General features: G+C 52.6%; 2 protein-coding genes across 5 annotated transcripts in view; one reads left to right on the top strand and one right to left on the bottom strand.

Moving 5' to 3' along the window:
• Nucleotides 1–682: 682 nt before the first annotated feature.
• HTR6 (5-hydroxytryptamine receptor 6) lies at nt 683–11,945 on the top strand. Its single transcript, XM_006924497.1, has 3 exons — nt 683–1,414; nt 11,113–11,271; nt 11,466–11,945. Exons 1-3 carry the CDS (start codon nt 701–703, stop codon nt 11,907–11,909), a joined length of 1,317 nt encoding a protein of 438 aa, XP_006924559.1. The 5' UTR covers nt 683–700; the 3' UTR covers nt 11,910–11,945.
• A 2,107-nt stretch (nt 11,946–14,052) lies between these two features.
• Nucleotides 14,053–20,877, bottom strand: part of TMCO4 (transmembrane and coiled-coil domains 4) — an 82,611-nt gene continuing 75,786 nt past the window's right edge. For 3 of the 4 annotated variants that reach the window (XM_015598955.2, XM_025041318.1, XM_006924496.3), the window contains one exon: nt 14,053–15,236. In XM_015598955.2, coding sequence (XP_015454441.1) covers nt 14,829–15,236 — 408 coding nt within the window. In that variant the 3' untranslated portion in view covers nt 14,053–14,828. The remainder of the gene's footprint in view (nt 15,237–20,877) is intronic. The other variant, XM_025041320.1, reaches the window with a different exon arrangement.

Here is a 20,877-nt window from a genome sequence, read left to right as displayed (position 1 = left end):
GGGGAGGGGGCGGAGGCGCGGCTGCTGCTCCTTCTGTCCCCGCTGGTCTGCACGGCGTCCCCCCACCCCTGCCCGCCGCAAGGTCCCGTGTCAGCCCAAGCCCGGGGGGTGCCTTTGCACCGGCTGTGAGAAGTGCCTTCTCCCGGGCTTTGCCCTGGCCAGTGGGCCGCTACCCTGCGACCCCCAGCACTATGGCTCCCGACCCAGCGCCCGCACACACCCACCTGCCACAGCGGAGCTTGCCCCACGCCCTAGAGCGCCCGTTGGCCTCTTGCTCCCCCCTCCCCGGGTCCTTGCCCCAGGCAGGCACCCTCGCCCCAATCTCACCGCCTCTTCTAGGGGGCTCTGCTCTCACCCATCTAACCTCCAAGAGTCCTCTGGCTTCCCCGTCCACCTGACTTTCCGCCTGCTCCCTCTAAGGCACTTTGCTCCTCACCAGGTGCCCCTCCCTAACTTCCTACGCGTTTGATCCAGGTGTCTCTGCCCCACACCTGCGGACACCGGTGTAACCCCTCTCCATCCTCTTCCGGTCGCTGCCCTTTGATCGATCGCCCACCCCGCCCTTCTCTTCCCACTTGCTCCCCTTGGGGGAAGGGTCTGTTCTCAACGACGAACCCCTCCAAGTCCCTCACCGTGTCTTCCCGCCCATTCTCAGGACTCCTCTCGGGCCTCGCGGCCTCGCTGTCCACCCTCAGCCCCCATGGTCCCAGGGCCGGGCCCTGCCCACAATAGCACCCCCGACGGGGGGTCGGGGCCGGCGTCGGACCCCGGTGGCAGCGGCTGGGTCGCGGCCGCGCTGTGTGTGGTCATCGCGCTGACAGCGGCGGCCAACTCGCTGCTCATTGTGCTCATCTGCACGCAGCCGGCGCTGCGCAACACGTCCAACTTCTTCCTGGTGTCGCTCTTCACATCGGACCTGATGGTGGGGCTGGTGGTGATGCCGCCCGCCATGCTGAACGCGCTGTACGGGCGCTGGGTGCTGGCGCGCGGCCTCTGCCTGCTGTGGGCCGCCTTCGACGTGATGTGCTGCAGCGCCTCCATCCTCAACCTCTGCCTCATCAGCCTGGACCGCTACCTGCTCATCCTCTCGCCGCTGCGCTACAAGCTGCGCATGACGCCCCTACGCGCCCTGGCGCTCGTCTTGGGCGCCTGGAGCCTCGCTGCGCTCGCCTCCTTCCTGCCCCTGCTGCTGGGCTGGCACGAGCTGGGCCGCGCGCGGGCACCCACCCCGGGCCAGTGCCGCCTTCTGGCCAGCCTGCCCTTCGTCCTCGTGGCATCAGGCCTCACCTTCTTCCTGCCCTCGGGCGCTATTTGCTTCACCTACTGCAGGATCCTGCTGGCCGCCCGCAAGCAGGCCTTGCAGGTGGCCTCCCTCACCACCGGCACAGCCGGCCAGGCCTCGGAAACGCTGCAGGTATCTGGGGTGCGCAGGGAGACCCGGGCTGTGGGATGGAGAGGAATGAGCAGCCATTGGGCGCCTAAGGGGCGTCCACCACTTAATAGACACTTGCTGGCCATCTCCAAGTGGCCATTCCCAGCTCCCACCTTTCTTCTGAACTCCAGCCTCAGTGCCCGTCAGGATGCGAGGCAGGCTTCCGGAAGGTAACACGCAACAGGGAATTCGTGGTGTTCCAACTCTCCCACCTGCTCCTCTTCTGTCTTCCCCGTGGTGGAAAACAGCACCATCACGGCATCACGCCAGAAACGTAGGGATTCATTAGTGAAAACTGCTGGTGGTGCCTCCTAAACATTTGCCATCTCCAGTGCCACCTTCCTAATCCAAATCACCATTGCTCTTACCTGGGAGTCTCTGAGAGTCTTCCACTGGCTCCCTCTGCTTTCACTCCGGACACACTCCTATCCATTTTCTGCACAGGAGCCAGAACAATTAAAAAAAAAAAAAAAGTGATCACATCACTCCCTTGCTTCAAACCCTTCAGTGGCTCCCCACTGCTGTCAAGATAAAGAGGAGACCCAAGTCAGGATCCTTCCCCCTGCCTCTCTCTGCACCAGCCAAGAGGCCTTTCTGGCGATTCCTAGAAAGCGCTAGACTGACTTTGTGCCAAGGTCTTGGCACTTGTTCTCTCTGCCTGAAATGTTTTCCCCCGGAGCTGCCCACAGATCGCCCCTTCCTGGAGGCCGTCCCTGACCACTCTGTCGGCAGACCCGCCTGTCCCCCGCCCTGCTATTCCCTAGCTAAGTCCCCAGTGTATTTGCTCATGATCTGTTGCTCCCACTCGAATGTAAGCTCTGTGATGGCCGAGTGTACTGAAGATGAGGTAGGCCCTGCAGTGTCTACCTCCCCCCGGAGCTGCCCACAGATCGCCCCTTCCTGGAGGCCGTCCCTGACCACTCTGTCGGCAGACCCGCCTGTCCCCCGCCCTGCTATTCCCTAGCTAAGTCCCCAGTGTATTTGCTCATGATCTGTTGCTCCCACTCGAATGTAAGCTCTGTGATGGCCGAGTGTACTGAAGATGAGGTAGGCCCTGCAGTGTCTAGAAGTGGAGCACCTGCTCTTGTCACCCAGGCCACACAGCGCCCACCTGAGGGATGGGGTTTGAGACTGACCAGGCCTGAGCCCCAGAGAATTAGGCCCTGAGGAAGGTCCCGACTGGGCTCTCGAGGTTTATCTCGGTGTAGCTCAGGTGGAAGATGCTTCTGCAGGATGGAGGGGTGCCTTGTGAGTCACTGGGTGGATGGGAAATTGGCTGAGGGCTGAAAGGCTATCACCCTTGTCGGCAGTCCCCTGGAGCAGCTTCTCTCTCCCACCTGGTGTTGCAGCTGGCCTGTGGACAAGGAGAGCATGGCCCTGGGTGGGCAGGAGGTCCTGGCTGCAGGCCTGCTCTCTCCCCCATCTCTGTTCACTGGAGAGCATTCTTGAGTCTCAGCAGGTGGCTGTGACCCCGACTTTGTTCTTCAGTGGTAGGATCACTGCCACGGGCCATCCCCACTCTCTCTGGGTTCTCGTTAAGGACCATTTCCCAAACTTTAGGCAAAAGGAACCACCTCGGGCTCTCTGGCTTACTATTCCCTCCACCCGCTTCCCCACACACTCCTCAAGCCGCTTCGTGCAAATGTACTTAGCATTTTATTTGAATCATCTCACTTATTTTTTTACTTCCATGGATTTGTTTAGGAAGAAAACCTTTCTTGTCCAGAAATGGAAAATCAATATCTTTTCCGTAAATAGAAAGTGATCAAACTCAATTTCAGTGAGGTTGCAGAACCCGGCAGTATTAATGAAGTCCAGTTGGGATGGTTGACGTGACTGAGCCAAGGCTGCTTCCTTTTCGTGAAGTGCTAGACGGATGCTAAAGGTGAGGTAGCATCGACACGAGACTTGGTCATGATGTAACCAGAAGACCTGGACGAGAATTATAAAGGGCTAAGGTTCCCACTCTGTGATTCGGTTATTTTATGGGGCGTCCATCTACCATCTCAAATCATCTCCCATTGCACTGCGGGAAGCTCTGCTCTAGGGACTAAGGTTGGGAGAAGTCGGCTGGTCTTGGTGAGGTCAGGGTGGGAGGCGTCTTGATTCTTGGATCCAGGAGAGTCTGTGACACACAGATATCCTTTCCATAAAGTTACTTGGCTGGTACCAGGATTAGATCTGAGCTGGAGGCCTCAGAACCTGGGCAGGTGTTCCCCACGTGCTATTAGGCTCAGCGCTACAGTCTTTGAGCATTCACTATGTGCCAGGAGCCAAGCTGAGCTAATCCCCAAACACCCAACGAGGCAAGTACTACCGTCATCCCTGTTTGACAGATGGGGAAACTGAGGTTCAGGGAGAGGGGTGGTGACTTGCCCAAGGTCACACAGTCGGTTAGTGAGGTTCAAGCTCAGATCGGACCGATGCTGAAGCCTCAGTCCGTGTGTGTGGCACTGCCTTTGGCGGTGACGCTCTGTTAAAACACTGCCTCAGGGACACCACCTTGTGTCCTTCTACTTCACAGGCTGTGCCTTCTCAGTCTCCTCTGTCTGGTGCTCCTGATCTGCCCCCAGCGGTGGCATCCCTGGGCCTCTGTCCTCCGACCTCCTTGCTCTTTTTCCACATTCAATCCCTGGCGAGTTCATCTTGTCACCTACACGCTGGTGGCTTCCAGCCCGGGCTGCTTCGTTAACAGGCCCCAAACAGAACTTGGGTTTTCCGGGCCCCAGCCCTCGTCCTTCCTCACAATCTTCCTCTTATCAGTTAATGACAACTCTGTGCTTCTAGTTGCTTAGGCCAGGAACCTCGAAGGCAGCCTGGGCACCTCTTTTACACCCCACATCGTGTCCTCTTATCTCCACGTCCAGTACATGGGGCCACTTCTCGCCTCCGTCACTGGCCCCCGGCCCTGGGCTGGGCCCTTTCGCCTGCTGCCTGGGTTACTGCAGAAATCTTCCACTGACTTCCCCATTCTATTCTTGCTTCCTTTCAGTCTTACGGAGCAGGCAGAGCAATCCCTTTAAAACCTAAGTGCTGTCATGTCGTTCTTCTGCTCCCATGGCTTTGCATCTCATGTCACCCAGCCCTTTGCTTCTTCTCTGGCCTCTTCTCCTTCCTTATTCTTTCTCTTTTAGCCACGCTGGCCTCCGGGCTGTTCTTCGAGCCACAAGCACACTCCTGCCTCAGGACCTTTGCACTGGCTGTTCCTTCTGCCTGGAGCGCCCTTTTCCTACAGCTCCACGTGCTTCTCTCTGCAACTTCCATCCCTTTTCCCAGCCTCTGCTCAGTTGTCGACCAAAAGTAGCAACCGCCACACTCTCCCAGTTCTCCTCCAGCCCTAAGTTTCTGAGCCTCTGTTCTCAGCAGCACCTACCACCACCTGACATGTTAGATACTTTCCCATTTGTTTATCCATTGTTTATTTCCTCCCACTAGAATGTAAGCTCTATGAGGGCAGGAACTTGTCACTTTGTTTATTGCTATATTCCCAGGACCTGAAATTGCACCTGGCATATCCTAAGTGCTCAATGCATGTTGATGGAAGAAATGAAACGAACACAGTGCTTCACAGAGCTGGCGAGTCAATCCCTGTTTACACTGCTTCCTTTCTTCCTACCCCTTTCACGATCAGGTCTTGTATCTGGTGGATCCTATGCTTTTTAGTACATGTGTTGAGGACCTTCTTTGTGCAGGAGCTTTTCTAGGCTGTGGACACCGGGGTGAACAGGACTGAGAAGGTCCTACCCGCTCGGGATCTGTGTTCTAGTCGGGGAGACATTGATCACGAAATCTTGTCACGATGAGGGTTATCGAGATTATAAGAGGGATGCCTCACCCAGTGAATATTCAGAAACTATCATTCGATGTGTGTCTGTTTGCAAACTGAAGCAAAGAGGGCATAATGAGCCCTAAAACCAAATGCTGGGAGGAGTCTTCATGGGTCATGTAGGCCAGCACCCTGCCTCCGAGGCAGAATGACCCATGGGCCCCTCAAGCCAGAGTGTGTCTATGCTAAATCCTCCCACTCTTTGGAAAGACTTTTGGTTAGAATGTGGCATGTCAGACCCTGCCCCTACCCTGCTTCCCAAACCGCTCGGCTCCGAAGCAAGCCTTCTGTGCCCGTTTTCCATATTGCCCGGAGAATTGCCTGTGGTTTGGGAACTTGCTTCTGGGACGTTGCCTTCACTTTGGTCTCCTGTGTCGTGACCCTTTTCCTCCCACTAGAGTTGGCATGGGGGAGGCTCTCTCAATACCTAGACCTAAAGGAACTGATAAGAATGAACAACACTCGGGGTGCATTGGACCCCTTTCCTCCTGTTTTAAACCCTATTTAGCCCTTAGCTCCCTTTCCCAATCCAGCCTCTAGCTCCCCCACAGAAGGAAGAGAGTTGGGCACAGGTCCCAGAAGTCCTTGCATCTCTGGGGTTGAGGACGTGGGAGCTGAGCAGGCTTGAGTGTTTTATCTCCCCACCCCCGACAGCCGCCTATTTATACGAGCAGGCTTTTAAAAGGCCACTGGTTGGCTCCGTGGTTTCAGCCACGTCTTCCCTGCCCCAGGGGCTGTGAGAAAGGGGGTCATGCTTATAGCTGAGGCAGGGACTGTGGGCTGGGGATGGAGAAGGGGTGTGGGAGGTGGTTTCAGAGTGAGATGCTTCCAGGGTGGGAGACGCAGAGGCAGAGGCAGAGGCAGAGGCAGTGGCAGAGAGAGAGAGAGAGAGAGAGAGAGAGACGTGTGCCCGTGTGGGAATGGGGCTCATCCTTGGGAGGGTCAGCCTGGTGGAAAGCAGCAGCAGGAGGCCAGGCTGGGGGTTCCGCTTTCTTAGCTTCTCTCTGTCTGGCAGGATTCCCGTGTTTCCGGGGTCTATAGCCCTCTTCCCACCATCCTCTTCTGTACCTCATGTTTCTCCCCTTCTCCCACCCGTCTCTCCCTCAATTCCATCTCACCCTATTCTCTTCCTTCCTTCTGCACCCTTATCATCCTCTCTTCCTTCTTTTCCATCAATTTCTTCTCCTTCCCCTCCTCCCACCACCCCACCGCCTTTTCCCACCACCCCACCGCCTTTTCCAACTATGCATCATTCTGTCTTAGCAATCCACCTTCCCTTCCATCTCTGCTTCCTCCTCCTTCTCCTCCTCCTTAGAGGAGGAGGAGGCTGTGATCACAGACATATCTCAGAGGGGAAGGAGAGGGCTGCACTGGGGAGAGGCTGTCAGAGGAGCAATGTCGAGCATGGCAGGCTCGGCTGCTGCTGGAAACAAGGTGACTTGGTGCAGCCAGGCTGGGTGCAGGACCTTGTGTGTCTGGCTGGTCATAGCTTCAAATCCTGCCTCTTTTCCATCATGTCCAGATGACTATGGACAAGTCCCTCACCTCCCTGTACTCCAGGGGAAATGCTATTTATCACTTGAGGCTGTTTGAAGAACCAATGAGATAATCTACGTAAACCTGGCACATAGTAGATGCTCAACAAATGTTAGTTCCTCTCCTTTCTTCTCGTGGTAAAATATATGGTTCTGAGGAGCTCACCCCTTTTAAGGCTTTCTAGGAAAAAAAAAAAGCCACCATCGCTGCCACCAGCATCATCATCACCATTATTAAAGAGCTAAACTGGACACTAATAACAATGAGTAACAACGGCAACATAGCTAACACTTATGTGGTACATACTATGTGCCAGGCACTGTTTGAGTAACTCTATATTATCTTACTTAACCTTTACTACAGTCCTCTGAGGTAAATGCCATTCTGAGTGTCATTTTGCAGGTGAGAAATCTGAGGCACAGCGAGGTGAAAGACCTCGCTGAAGGTCCCTCGGCTAGTTGGTAACAAAGCCATGATTTGAAGCCAGGCAGTCTGGCTCCAGAGTCTGCCTTGTAACCCTCACACTATGATTAGATGATTATAAAGATTTTAAATTACACAGGGAATGCGCAAGCATATTTTAAAATAAAAATTCAAACAGAGAGATGGAAGACCTCTCCGACTGCCATCCGGTCACCTTCCTCTGCCAGGGACACTCGTTAATTTAGCATATGTCTTTCCAGTCCTTTTCCGATATGTTCATATATCTGTTTACATACCTAAAGAAATTTAGTGTTCTGTGCATTAAAAAAAAAAAAAAAACCAAAAAAAAAAAAAATGGAATCATGCTGTGTTGTTTTACAACTTGTCATTATTGCTTAATAGGTCTTGGAGATCTTTCCATTGGATTGGTTTATTCTTTTCGACATCTGTGTAGTATTCTGTAGTGGGATGTACCATGATTTTTAACCACTCTCCTTTTGATGGACATTTAGGTGGTTTCCATTTTTTTCCTATCACAATGGTGCATATTCTTGTGTGTGCCACGTGCGTGGGCATGTGTGCAGGTGTTTATAAACATAGGAGCCTGTAAGCAGAATTGCCTCCTGAAAGGACACTGCCAAATTGTCCTCCAGGTGGCTGCCCTCTGACAGTGACGTGTGTCATAGACATGTGTAAGGGACACGCAAACAACAGAACATGGTCACGAGGGGCTGCGAAGTGGCTACGGGGCAGGGAGAAGTAGGGAGGCGGAAGTTAGCACTAGGGTGTGGGCTGGTGGTTACCACTGGCTTCTGTTCCATGAAGGCCTCTCAGTGACAGAGATGGGGTTTCTGTAACCCCACCCCGACTGTGGCCCATGGGTGCCGTCCCCACAAATGGAAGCAGCATGGGAAAGTGGAAGAATTGGTTTCTGGAGCCAGAAATGACTTTGAATCCATGACTCAACACTTATCTGTTGTGTAACTCCCTGAACCTCATCTACAAAATGGGGATAATCCCTAACTTCCATAAAGACTGAACGGCATAACGAATATCAAATGCTGATGCATAAGTAAGTGCTCAATCAATGGGGATCATAGCGCTGATTTGGGGTCTTGGTCTGAGGCCTTGTACTAGCCCAATGTGACCCTGGGAAGGTCCTCTACTTTCTCTGAGCCTCAGTTTCCTTCTCTCTTCCCCTTTGCCTGTGTTCTTGGGTCAACTTTTTGGGGAGAAGAGGAGAAAGAAAACCCAGGGTTCTTCCCAGGAAGATTAGAGAGGGAATCTCAGATTATCTTTACTCCGTCTCTGGAGCTCCCTGCCCTGCCGACTGCCCCAAAGATATCTCCCCAAGTGCCTCAGTTCCCCAGTGCCCTAGAGCTCTGACAAAGTCAAGGCTCTCTCTTGGCTTCCCTCTTTCAGGTAGTCAGGGGCCAGAGGGGTACCTGTATGGGTGGGGCCTTCTGGAGACAGTGGCTCCCCACTTCCCTATTGTCTGTCCCCACTGATGGCAATTCGAAGCCATGGCAAACCTTGAGATTATTTTGAAGCAGGAGCTTATCCTCTAGGCTGACCACGATGGGGCCACAGAAGCCATATGGAGATCACTCTGGAGGAGAGAACATGAGAGGAGAAGAGAGAAAAGCAGATCTCCTTTTCCTCCCCTGCTACAGCATGTTGAGTCAGAGCATTTGCCCTGACGTCTATGCTTCTTTGGGGAGCCAGAGCTGCTGGCAGAAGGACAGGGCTCCCAAGGGTGCTAAAATTTCTCTAACCTCATACATACACCATTGAGCCAACATCAGGGGGACCAAGTATTTAGCTTTTACTCTGCTTTAGGCACTGTGCGTGCATTTATTATCCACGGCCTCACAGCAACTCCATTGGTGAATATTATTTCTCACACTTTACGGATGTGGAAACAGAGACTCATGCAAGATCACAGAGTAAGTGAGTGGTAGAGGCATGATTTGAGGTCAGATCACTTGTGTTAAAAAGCCTCTTGCTTCTAAAAACTCTTGCTTCTGCACAGTGCTGCCCCACTAAGACACAGGGGAGAAAGCAAAGGGCTCTCTTTGGCTGGTCTTCGTGAATTTGCCCTTGATATTCATATAACCAGACTTCACCTAGATGAACACACTGAGGGCTGGGAGTTACAGTGTGCTTCAGCTCCCGGCTCCTGCCCACGGCCACCCCAGAGTTAGACCCACGATCCTATAGAAAGATAGTACGGAGCTGGAGTTTCAGCACCATGGACAGGAAACCAATTCCAGCTACCCTGGGGAGGCGGGGAGGGAAGGGCAGGGCTCGAAGAGGAGCTTCTGCACCTGGGAGAGGGGTGGGGGGTTTGGCTTTGGTGCTTTCTGGAGCTGACACATCTTGGCTTTGCCTCCTCCACCCCCTTACCATCTGCGAAGGTTGCCAGGGAATCTGGTTCCCTTCCTGCCTGCTCCTGATTCTTTCAACCACCCAACCCACCACTGGTTGCTTCATGAACTAAGCTGGGCTCTCACGCAGCTTAGAAAATGTTGGGAGGAATTCCTGATTTTCAAAGCCCAGATGTGTTCCCTGGCAGCGCACACACCCTTTGCATAGCTCGATGAATTGTGCATACCTCTGCACACCAATATTTAATTAAATCGTGAATATTGGTGGGTCTCTCTTTGTGTCTTATGTATGAAAATTCAAATTGTTTACAGCACATGGTTTAGAGGAGGACTTCACATTCCAACTTTCATGGACCCTTAGGGGTTCATGGATGGACTGCAAGGTGGTCTCAGAACCCTCAGGAAGTGTGGGAATTATTTGTCACGTGTGTGTGTGTATGTAAAAATTTATAAGCTTTTAGTTTTCTGGGGAGCAGTTTTATAGATTTCATTAGATCTCTAATGGGCTCATGAGGTTGAAACGTTATGGGAACTGCTGGGTTAAAGTGCCATCTAGTTTGGAGAGCCTGTCTATGTTTGGGGACTGCTAGTCACCTGGGTGAAAAGTCAGACTCTAAGCTCCTCATCCCCATATCCTCCTTTCTATGGCTCCTGTGAAGCAGCTTCTTTCTCCTCCTTCTCCACATTCCTGACCTTGGAGTCTGTGTTTGGGAATGGAGATGTCTGCCAGTCCACCACATAATCTGAGTTGTAAAATGCCAAGGTCACTAGCACCCCTAATAATTTGCAATAGAGTTTATTGTAAACATTTGCTCTTTGCAGATGTTTTAAAAAAATCACTTTATATTGTGGAGCATGAGTGTAATAGTGCAAGCAAAAACCTCACTCCAAAGTATGCAGAGAACCCATATACAAAGAGATTGCCAAGCCCTGGACAGCGACAGGGCCTTTTTTGTCAAGTACTCAATTGCAGCTAATTCTTGTGGCACCAAAGGCTTTGAGAGGTGCTGGGACTCACAGTTGTGTGTGTTGGCCTCCATAGAGTTGACCTTCGCATAGAGGGTGGATTCTTTGAACTGGGTGATATCTGTTTGGGGCAGTGTTTCTCTGTCTTGCCGTATTTCCTAGGGCTCCTTGTGAAGTGCTGGGTCAGGATTAAGGCTCAGTCTATTGTTGGGGTCAGGGCACAGTCTTGGGCTAAGTCTGGTCCAGGATTGAGGCTCAGTTTGAGACCTTGGTTATATAGGGCTCAGTCTATGGTAGGTATCAGGGATCAGACTGGGACCATCAGCAGGGCTTGGTTTATTGCCAATGTCAGGGCGTAGTCGGGAGTCAGGGTCGGGCCTCAGAGCCAGACTACAGTTTGGGCTCAGTCAAGGATGAGGGCTCAGTTTGTTGCTGGTACTAGGGTTCCATCTAGAATTAGGATGAAGGCTCGGTCTGGGGCTGAGATCAAGGTCAGACTGGGGCTCTTTCTCAGCTGACTCATGTGGCTTTTCTTTCTGCAGGTGCCTGGGACCCCACACCCAGGGCTGGAGTCGGCTGACAGCAGGCGTCTGGCCACCAAGCACAGCAGGAAGGCTTTGAAGGCCAGCCTGACACTAGGCATTCTGCTGGGCATGTTCTTTGTGACCTGGTTGCCCTTCTTTCTAGCCAACATAGCCCAGGTAATGCCACTGCAGGGGGCAGGTGAGTCTAGGCCTTCCTAGGGAGGCCCTAAGTCCCACCCCAGCCCAAACATGGGGAGGGAGGAGGGTGGGCTGCCTCTCATGGTGTACGTGTTTGTGTCTATCCCAGCCCTGCTGGGTGGGGTGGTCTGCGTCTGTCCTGGGACCAGGCGTGATGCACCCCATCCCTCCAGGCCGTGTGCGACTGCGTCTCCCCAGGCCTCTTCGATGTCCTCACGTGGCTGGGTTACTGTAACAGCACCATGAACCCCATCATCTACCCACTCTTCATGCGGGACTTCAAGCGGGCCCTGGGCAGGTTTCTGCCATGTCCCCAGTGTCCCCAGGAGCGCCGGGCCAGCCTGGCCTCACCCTCTGTGCGTACCTCTCACAGCGGTACCCGGCCGGGCCTGAGCCTACAGCACGTGCTGCCCCTGCCCCAGGCCTCTCACACTGACTCTGACCCAGGCTCAGGAGGCTCCTCAGGCCTGCAGCTCAGGGCCCAGCTGCTGCTGCCGGGAGAGGCCACCAGGGACCCCCTGCCGCCTGCCAAGACTTCTGCCGTGGTCAATTTCTTCAACATCGATCCTGTGGAGCCCAAGCTGCGGCTGCATTTTCTTGGTGCACCCCCAAACTGATCTGGGTTTGGAGCTGGTTGGTGGAGAGCTGGACTGGATGGAACCAAGTCCCCGAGTCTTTGGGCCAGCTCTTGGCTGAGGCCAGGAGGCTGCAGGTCTCCTGGGAGCCTTCCAAGCTCCAGTGGGGTGCACTGAGTCAGCCCTCACTGTCCACTCCAGGTCCCCTACCTGAGGGATAATACCTGGCTCTGATAGTTTTCTCCAAGATGCTCCATTGCCAAGTGTAACTTGTGGCTGTGTATAGAGGATGGGTGGTGGGCTCTGGGATTGGGGAAGAGAACCTCTTGGTTCAGATTAAGATGAAGACAATCATCTCGTTTGCACATTCCATCAGACTGCAAGGGAGGGATGCCTATGTCTGCAGTGATGGATTAGGGTGGGGCTGAATCCCTCACGCCTCTTAGTTTATGGGCCATCAGCATCAGGATCCTCTCCTGGGAGTTTGTTAAAAATGCACACTTCTGCCCCCACCGTGGACATGCTGAGTCAGAATCTGTGTGTTAGCAAGATTCCCGATGACTCACGAGCACATTAGTTTGAAGTGCGCTGGCTTGGATGATCCTTACCCTGAGGATGGTGTGCCGGACAGTTTGTGGACAGGCCAGCCGCTCAGGATGCATGTGGCCTCACAGGAAACTCCTGAACCTGGGAGTCAGGCATAAATTTGAATCTCTGCTCCACTGCTTACTAGCTTTGCACAGGTTACTTAACCTGAGCCTTTAATTCCACATGCAAAATGGGGTAAGGATGCCTGCCTCTTGGGCTGTCATGAGAGTTAGGACAATGTTCATAGGATGCCTGGCACCTGGCAGGTGGCCAGGAGGTGGTATGTGCTACTGTGATGACTCCTGGCCATCCCCAGCCCCCTGGCCTCTGCCCATGGGCCAGGAAGGGCTATTTGTTCCCATTTCCCCACCATCTTCCTTCTCTTCTTCAGCCCCGTCCCTGCTCCCAGGCTGCTGCATTGCCTCTCCTGGGGCAAAGGGGCAACTGGTGGTTTCTTGCTCAACATCTGGGGTGGGTGTCCCTCTGCCTTGGGCTCCTTTGGATCTGAAAGGAAACCAGCTGAAGGGGACAGAACCTGCCCCTGGCCCTACCTCTTTCTGGCCTTCCCTGGGTCACTGAGGAAAATGTGAGTGGTGGCCACTCAGGTCAGTAGAGTTGAATAGGAGCTGTCCCTGGTGTGGGTTGGTGACCTCGGGAGGCAGGTGAACCCTGGTACAGGGGCCTGTTTTAGTTTTTATTTTGAGGGTGTCTCGGTTCCTACAGTTGACCTGCTGTAGGCTCATTTTCAGTCTGTGGTCTTTCTTGTACTATCCTCCCCTTCCTCCCAGCCCCAACCACATCCCGTCAACACAAACTCCCAGGGGGGCCTTTGCTGCTGGTCTGCCGCACTCCTTGGTGCTGATTAGACTCAACTCTGGCCCTGGTTGCTGGAGGCAGAGGGGCCATGGTGCTTGTTGGGGCTTCAGTTCTGCCCCCAGGCTTCCCCAGATGGACTCTCAATAAACATTAGCTGAAGGCAGTGGCTGTGGTGTGGACTGAATTCGCTTGAGGGGCCATTCAGGCTGGAGAAGCAGCTGGTGAAGTGGGAAGGGGCCCTGGGCACAGATGGCCTGCTTTGCTTTGAGACCTCAGCAAAGTCATTTTCCCTCCTGGAGCCTCAGTTTTCTGTGGGTGACATGAGATTTCGGACTAACGGGAGCAGGAATTCTGTAAATACTTGTCATATGAACAAATACACGTCTCCCTGAGGACCAGTTCAGCTCCAAAACTCGAATTCCTCCTGCCTCTCCCCCTCCCCGCTGCCTCCTCCAGAGCTTGTCAATACTTTCTCTGCCTTGATTTCTCCACCTGCACAAAGGGTGGGGATTATCTCTGGCTCTGTCATTCAGGGACAGTGGGAGGAACAAAAGGGAAAGTTCCCCCAGATGCAGATACAGTAGTTAAGAGCTTGGGCTCTAGAAGTTGACTGGCTGGAGTTTGAGATTGACCGGTGATGTGATCTTGAACAGGTTACCTAACCTCTCTGGGCCTCAATATCTGCACGTGTGAAATGAAGATAATAATAGTAGCTACCTCATAGGGTTGTTGTGAGGGCCAGCTGAGACGATCCATGTAAGTACTCTCTACATGGGAAAAGTAAATGGTAGCTATTACTCTTTATTTTTACAATCATCATCATCTCTGTTCTGCCACAGGAAATCCTTGCCCCGTAAAATTCATTCTTGCCACCAGGCCCAGTTCCTGCCCACACTGCATGCGGATGCAGCATTTACTCACCATGCTCTGTTACAATTATATCCAGGGTCATCATGTAGCACAACTTTGGGGGGTAGTGCCCTTCACATCACGCCTCTGTAGTTGTGCAGTGCCCAGCCTGCACGGCTGTATGTGGCAGATCTGACTGGACCTCCCAGGAGCAGAGCGGGTTGCCTGTTCCCCACTCACATCTGCTCCCCACTTGCGCCTGCTCTGCAGGTGCGTCATTGGTGCTTATTGGCTGGCGGGCAGCCCTGGAGTGGATGGAAGAGTGGGCAGATACCTGGTTTTACTGAGGCCAGGGGAGAGTGGTGCGAGGGAGCCTCAGGCCCCAGAGAGCTACCTGGATCTCCTGATGGACAGCCAGACCCCACAGGTGTGACCTGGAGTACTGGAGGCCCATGGCTGATAGTCCTGGGCCTCTCAGCTGTGCTTGGATGACTTTGCAGGGGTCCGGCCTTGCTTCCCCAGAGAGAGACCGTCATATCTCTACAATTTTCCCTCTTTTCAATTTCTTGCTTTTCAATGCCAAAGCCTTTGATTTAGGAAAGGCACTGCTGGAAATTCTTCAGAGCTCACACGGGGAACCTGGTGGAGGTGGGTAAGAGAGCGCTGTAGATGCAAATCTGGGAAGACGGCTCAAGTCCCCTTTTGGGGTCAGTCCAGCCCTGGGCAGGGCCCCTGGATCTCACTGGCACAGCTGGGGCAGCCCAGTGGGTTGGGGCCCATGCCATGGCTGCAGATCTGGGAGCTCTCAGTAGGGCTGGCAGCAGCAGGAAGGGAGGCCCCTTCAGATTGGTCCAGCCTCGTTGGCACCTGGGCTTGGCTGGGGTCAGTGGATGTGGCCACTGTGGGTGTGTCTCTGGGTGTGGGACCCTGGCTTTTCCTATCCTGGTCAGTAGTCTTGTCTGATGAGGAGGCGGCTGCTGCCTGGTGAGGCTCCTTTTGAGACAGGCTGCTGGGGGCCAGCAAGAGCCCCTTTTCGTCCCAGCCTGGCTTGGTGTGGATCCCCACGGCCTTCAGGATGACATCCATCTGCTTGGCATAGTCCAAGTGTCCACCGACCTGCAAGAGGACAGTGAGTGAGGGTCATGGTGGGTGGCCAGAGCCCAGCCCGCCCTAGGCCCTAGGCTGAGCTCCCTCTGCCTCTAGGTTCAAGGTGGCTCTAGAACTCATTAACTAAAGATGAAGGAAGTTTCTCTACAAAATCTGGGTCTTCTGGGGGCAGGAAGGAATCTCTTGACAGACAGAAAGTTGGAGCGGAAGTTCTCGTTCTCTGCCTGCTGCCTTAGGTTACAGCAGAAGGGCTCTGCCGCTCACCAGCTCTGGGGCCTTGGGCAAGCCCCTTTATCTTGTTCACCTCCACTTGCCTCAGCTGTAAAATGGGGACAATAAGAGTGGGTACATCAGAGAGCTGTTGTGAAGATTCCCCCAGGTAAAGCCCCCAAACTGGAAATAGAGCTATGGCGCAGAGTGCAAGGCACCTTCTACAACTTACTCTCTCCCTTTTCCGTCAGTCATTAGAATTCTGATTTATAGCTGGGTACATTCTCCGGCCTCCCTTACAGCTAAGTGTAATGTTTTGACAAGTTCTGGCCAATGAGATGAAGCAGTAGTGTTATGTGGTGCTCCCTGGAAGTCTCTTTAAAAGGCGGCATATTCTTCTTTTCCCCCTACTTCCTTTTTCTTGTGGGCCGGAACTGAGACATGATGGCCAGAGCTTAAGCAGCCTTCTTGGGCCATGAGTTGGCTCACAAAAGTCTACTTGCTTGCTTGCAGGGGAGCAAGACAGAGGGAATTTTGGCTCCTGAAGACTGTGGAGCTACCATACCAGCCCTGAATGGCCTATTTTGGCCTTTTTTTTTTATATGACAGCATCAACTCTTGTATGTTGAAGCCACTTCAGCTGGGCCTCTGTTATATGGATCTGAATCTTCACTAAGACAAGGGTCAAGAACTCAGAAGTGCCCACCTCTTCCTTCGAGAATAGAGACATCTCATTTTTGTGTGGGATTGTATCAGTGAATGAAAAGTAGGGGTGTGGTTAGAATGCCAGATGCCTAACTGTGATAGTAAACAATGCTCGACACATAGTAGGTTCTTAATGCATTTCAGAAAATGAACTTATTGGACATACTCCTTGACTGGTGTTGGCTGCTAATTATAGTTGAAGAAACTGAGCCATAGAGAAGAAAAGCGACTTGCCCAAGGTCATAGAGCTAGGACGTGTCAGAGCTGGAATTCGAATCAGGTCTATTCTCTTCAGAGAAAATCAGGGAGAGGAGACTTTACAAATCATTCTCATCTTACAGATGAGGAATGTGAAGTCCAGAGAGGGCTGGTGGTTTGCTTAATGACACACAGCACGTGAAGACGCAAGCCATGTGCTGTGCTTGAGATGCTGCACGCAGAGGCTGCTTAGTGCAGATCTGCTCCCTGCAATGGAGCCTGTGCTCTCTCAGCCGTCGATCTAGGAGGTCTGCTTTAGTGTCAAAGGCAAGCACAAGGCAGCACATGCCTTTAAGGCCGAAGAGGAAGGTTTTGTTTAAAGAGAAGATAGGAAAAGGCTGAGGAGGCTGGCGTGGGAAATCCTAGGAAATAACACTAAGGCTTGGCTGGTACCATCTGCATTTCCATTTGAATCACAAATCACACTGGGTTATTCAAGTGATTTTTTTTTTTCAAGAAAAAAGATAGTTCTCTGTACAGTTTTGTTATTTTATCATAACCAGAACCTGCCTGCATCTTGTTCCTTTCTTTACCAATTCCTTTAAACAGTGTTCAGTGAAAACGCGCACACGTATACACGCATATAAGGAGCTTTTCAGATCCCTGGGTTCAGGGCGGAGGTCAAGGTGGGGCAGTGTCCTTTTCTAGAGGGTGGACACTAGTGGCTGCCTGGCATTAGGAGACACCTAAATTTGGGATCTGAGAAAAAGGGGGTTCCAGCTTTAGCTCTGCCATCTTACTAGTAACTAGGTGAGTCCTTACAATGTCTAGAACCTCAGCATCCTCATCTGTAAAATGAGATCGTAATACCTACCTTGAATGTCTGCTACAAGGGTCTGGCACTTTGTAGGGACTCAGTATATGCTGCCTTTTATTATGATGTTCCATATATGACCCAAAATACTCTTATAGGGATAATAACCAATTAGTGATACCCACCTCATGGTGTTGGTGGGAAGAAATAATGCAAACCACAAGGCACAATGCCTGGCACATAGTAGGTGCTCCATAAATATAAGTTCCCTTACCCTAATTTCCTTGGGAGGGGGGAGTTAGCTAGACTGATCCATTTGGGAACTCAACATGGCTGCTCAAGCTCCAGCCATCACGTCTGAACTACAGCCAGCAGAAACCTAGACCCACAAGGACAGAAGAGAACTGCCTCCCTTCACCTTTTAATGTTGGTGAAAGGCTGGTGCCAGGGCTGGATGGAGGCAGGAAGGACAGGAGGAAAGGGGGGTGTTTGTGGCTACTGGCTACAGCTGATTCCAGATGGGAATTTGACTGTGCAGCTGTTCTGGAACACACAGCTCTGCCCCTCCTCGGCCACAAGCTGGTCCAGGTCTCAGCCATCCCTAGCTCTTGAGCTGCCATTCTGCAAAGATTTGGGTGGAGAACTCTCAGGCAGGGTTCCAATTTTACAGTTAGGGACAGCAGGGGTGAGGTGGGTGGGAAAAGACTATCTTCTTAGCAGTGGAAAGTTCTGGCGTGGCTGACGTTGGATAAGGATTTCAGCCCATGACCATCTCCCTGGCTGTCTTGATTGAAATCTGCCACTCATTGGGATACATGCTGGATGTCACTGGTGCTTAGAAGCCTTCTTTGACCTTCTCACATTGGTTAGAGACCTTTCCATACTGCTCAGGGACCCTCTCTGAGATTCCCTGTGACAGCATTCACCATATGGCATTGTCTTCATCTGCTCACTCATTTGTGTTTTCTGACAGACTGTGAGATTAGGGACCACTTCTAATTCACCTCTGCTCCCCATGGCCCGCCCTGTACACTGTGGGTACTCACTGAGGGTGTACACGGTTACTGGATCCATACAGTACGAAGGGGCCTCAGCACTTCCTGTTTCCTGCCTTGCAAGACACCTCGACTTACCCAAACTGAGGCTGCTGCTTCCCACCTCTACCTGCTCCACAACTCCTTCCAAGCCTATCTGGCCCCTTCAAGTTCTTTACTACTTGGGCCTCAGTTTCCTTATCTGAAAAAGGGGGCTAATACAGACACCTATACCATGTGGCCCTTTGTGAGGATTCAATGACATAACACGTGTAACGGGCATTGAGTTAGAGTCACTGACCAGAAGCCACAGAGAAGTGTTAATGTCGGCTCTGCAGTCGGTTCGCCGGGTTCATCTGACTGTACCACTCACGTGCAGTGTCCCTGCCCGCAGCCTCAGTTTTCATATCTGTACAATGTGGTTACTATTCCTACGTAATGCGACAGTGACGAGGATCAAATGTGATGAGATCTGCGAAGCCATGCCTGTGCTAAGTTCTAGAAGCCAGGTGGCATTTCCTTTGGACACGAATGGTTCAGAGACCCCGGGCTGGGTCTCTGTCCTCGGAAACTTCACAAGTTGGCCCCTGGGGTGGCAGAATCTCCTGCTCACTGCAACAGTCCCTACATTTGGAGCCAGGCTGGCCTTTGTCTGCTTCATTCACCTTGAGATGCCCCTGCCTGTGACAGGGCCAGCCCCTCACTCACTCCTGGCTCAGGCTTGTCCTGAGATCAGGAGCCACCTCAAACTTCGTTTGGGGCAGGTGGCTGATTCTGGGGTGATTCACAAAGGGCCTAGAGCCTAGCCCACGTTTGGCCCAGGCAGGGAGAAGGCAGCCCCTGCAGTCCCTGCTCCCAGCACAGGGCTGCCCCCAACAGCAGCAATGCAAACTCTTTTGCCAGCAACTTCTCCAGCAAGAATTTTCAAGGAAAACCAGAGGGCTGCACAAAGGCAATGCTAATTACTCTAATTACCTAAAAGAGGAAAGCACTGCTTTTGTGAAGTGCTCCTAATGTGATAAAGAGCTATTATTAGGCAAGAGCTGGGAAGCTGCCATGAAGGCAGTCGGAGGAGGAAGTCTCTGAAGCTACTGGTCCAAAAGGCACAGCTGAAGGTGATCATTCAGGCAGGAGAGGAGGAAACTAGTATAAAATGAGGGCCTACTATGTGCAAGCATCTCACATGGGCTGTCCTGGAAGGCAGGTGATTTCCTCCATTTCATAGATGAAATTGAAGTACAGAGAGGTTAAGTAACTGGCTCAAGGTCACACAGCCAGTATACCAGTGGCCAAGCCAGGATTCCAGGTCGGGCTTCTCTGGTGCCAAAAGCTGTGCTCTTCCCAGTGTATCCTATTCAGAGGCTTCCTCGGGCAGAAACTGGATCTTGCAAGGGCTTTGTGGCATTTACAGAGAATTTTCATTTAAAAGGAACTTTCAGTTGTTCCTTTTTATGTTTGATTCTTCTGGCAGACGGAGACTCTTGGAGAGATAAGGCACAAGGTCACTTCTCCCCTTCCCCTTTCAGGGTACGGGGACCCTCGAATAAGACAGAGACCCCCGGACATAGGTCAAGAGGCATCTCTCTGAGTCCTGTGGCTTCCTGGTCTTGTGACGCAGCTTACCTCACTCCCACGGGGAGGTGGACAGCACAGGGTCTGGACCTGGTTTCAGAGTCCAGATCTACAAGTCTGGCACTGTGAGTCCATTCTCTCAAGTCTCAGTTTTCCAGTCTGTGATGTGGGGATGCCTAATACCTACTATGTGGGTTGTCGTGAGGTTTACATCATATGAAGCAAGTCTGTCAGGGATAAAGATGATCTACAAGGCTTCCGGTGGCTCTGGGGCTAGAAGCTCATGTCTGTCCTGGGGAGACTGTCTCTTTAACCAGGAGTGGTCGGTTTCATGCACGAATGAGTCTAGAAACTCCTCTTATTCTTGAGCCGACACCAGCCCCAAAGCTCCCAATTAGAAAGGCACGGGCTGCTCCATTTGTGTTCCCCTGGCAGGTTCGAACCTGTCTGCTAGGGTCCTGGGAGTTTGGGGGAGTGAAGATGTAAGCGAAGACAAGTTGGCTCCAGCAACGGGGTGGCACGTTGAGTGAAAAGCCTAGGGGACCTTGGGCAAGGACACAGGCCATGGGCTTCAGTGGCAGAAATGCCTAATAAAAGTTTTGGTTTTAAGTTTTTTGTACTAGAACTCCCCTAGTCAGGCTTCAATAAACACGCAGTCCAGTGTTAGCTGTGCTGGTCGGGGAGGAGTCAGGGTGCTCAGCTTCGCCCACCCCCAAGGTGCAGTGGGGTCATTGGAACAGGCTGCTGGTAAGCTGCAGGGAGAAGCCAGAGTGCTTCAGGGTGCCCCTCCCGCTAGGGATTTTCAGGTGCCCAGGGAGAGGTCTGGTTTGTCTGCTTTCAGGCAGGATGGTGCGGCTGGCTCAAACTGTTATGTGGACCCTGGGGAAAGTGGGTTATGCTTGGGAAGCGCCTGGCACTTGATAAATGGCAGCCACCAATGTAGTAATTGGAAAGCAAAGTTCTTGTTCCCACGGGCCCCTGGCATCACCGGCTGGAGTCTGCTTGTGGCTGTAACTGCAGCTCATTACACTCGCCCTCATGGGAGCGGGCACCCCTCCCGCTGTTTCTCACGTCTACCTGAGTGGGGCACTGCCCACTGGCTTCAGACCTGGTTTGA

This window comes from Pteropus alecto, unplaced genomic scaffold (assembly GCF_000325575.1).
Source record: "Pteropus alecto unplaced genomic scaffold, ASM32557v1 scaffold39, whole genome shotgun sequence".
In the NCBI taxonomy this organism is placed as follows: Eukaryota; Metazoa; Chordata; class Mammalia; order Chiroptera; family Pteropodidae; genus Pteropus; species Pteropus alecto.
This window is presented reverse-complemented; position numbering and strand designations above follow the sequence as displayed.

Coding starts and splice junctions, on each gene's coding strand:
- HTR6 (XM_006924497.1), top strand. CDS start 701: ATGGTCCCAGGGCCGGGCCCTGCCCACAATAGCACCCCCGACGGGGGG. Junction 1,415..11,112: donor AGGCCTCGGAAACGCTGCAG/GTATCTGGGGTG, acceptor TTCTTTCTGCAG/GTGCCTGGGACCCCACACCC. Junction 11,272..11,465: donor TTCTAGCCAACATAGCCCAG/GTAATGCCACTG, acceptor CCATCCCTCCAG/GCCGTGTGCGACTGCGTCTC.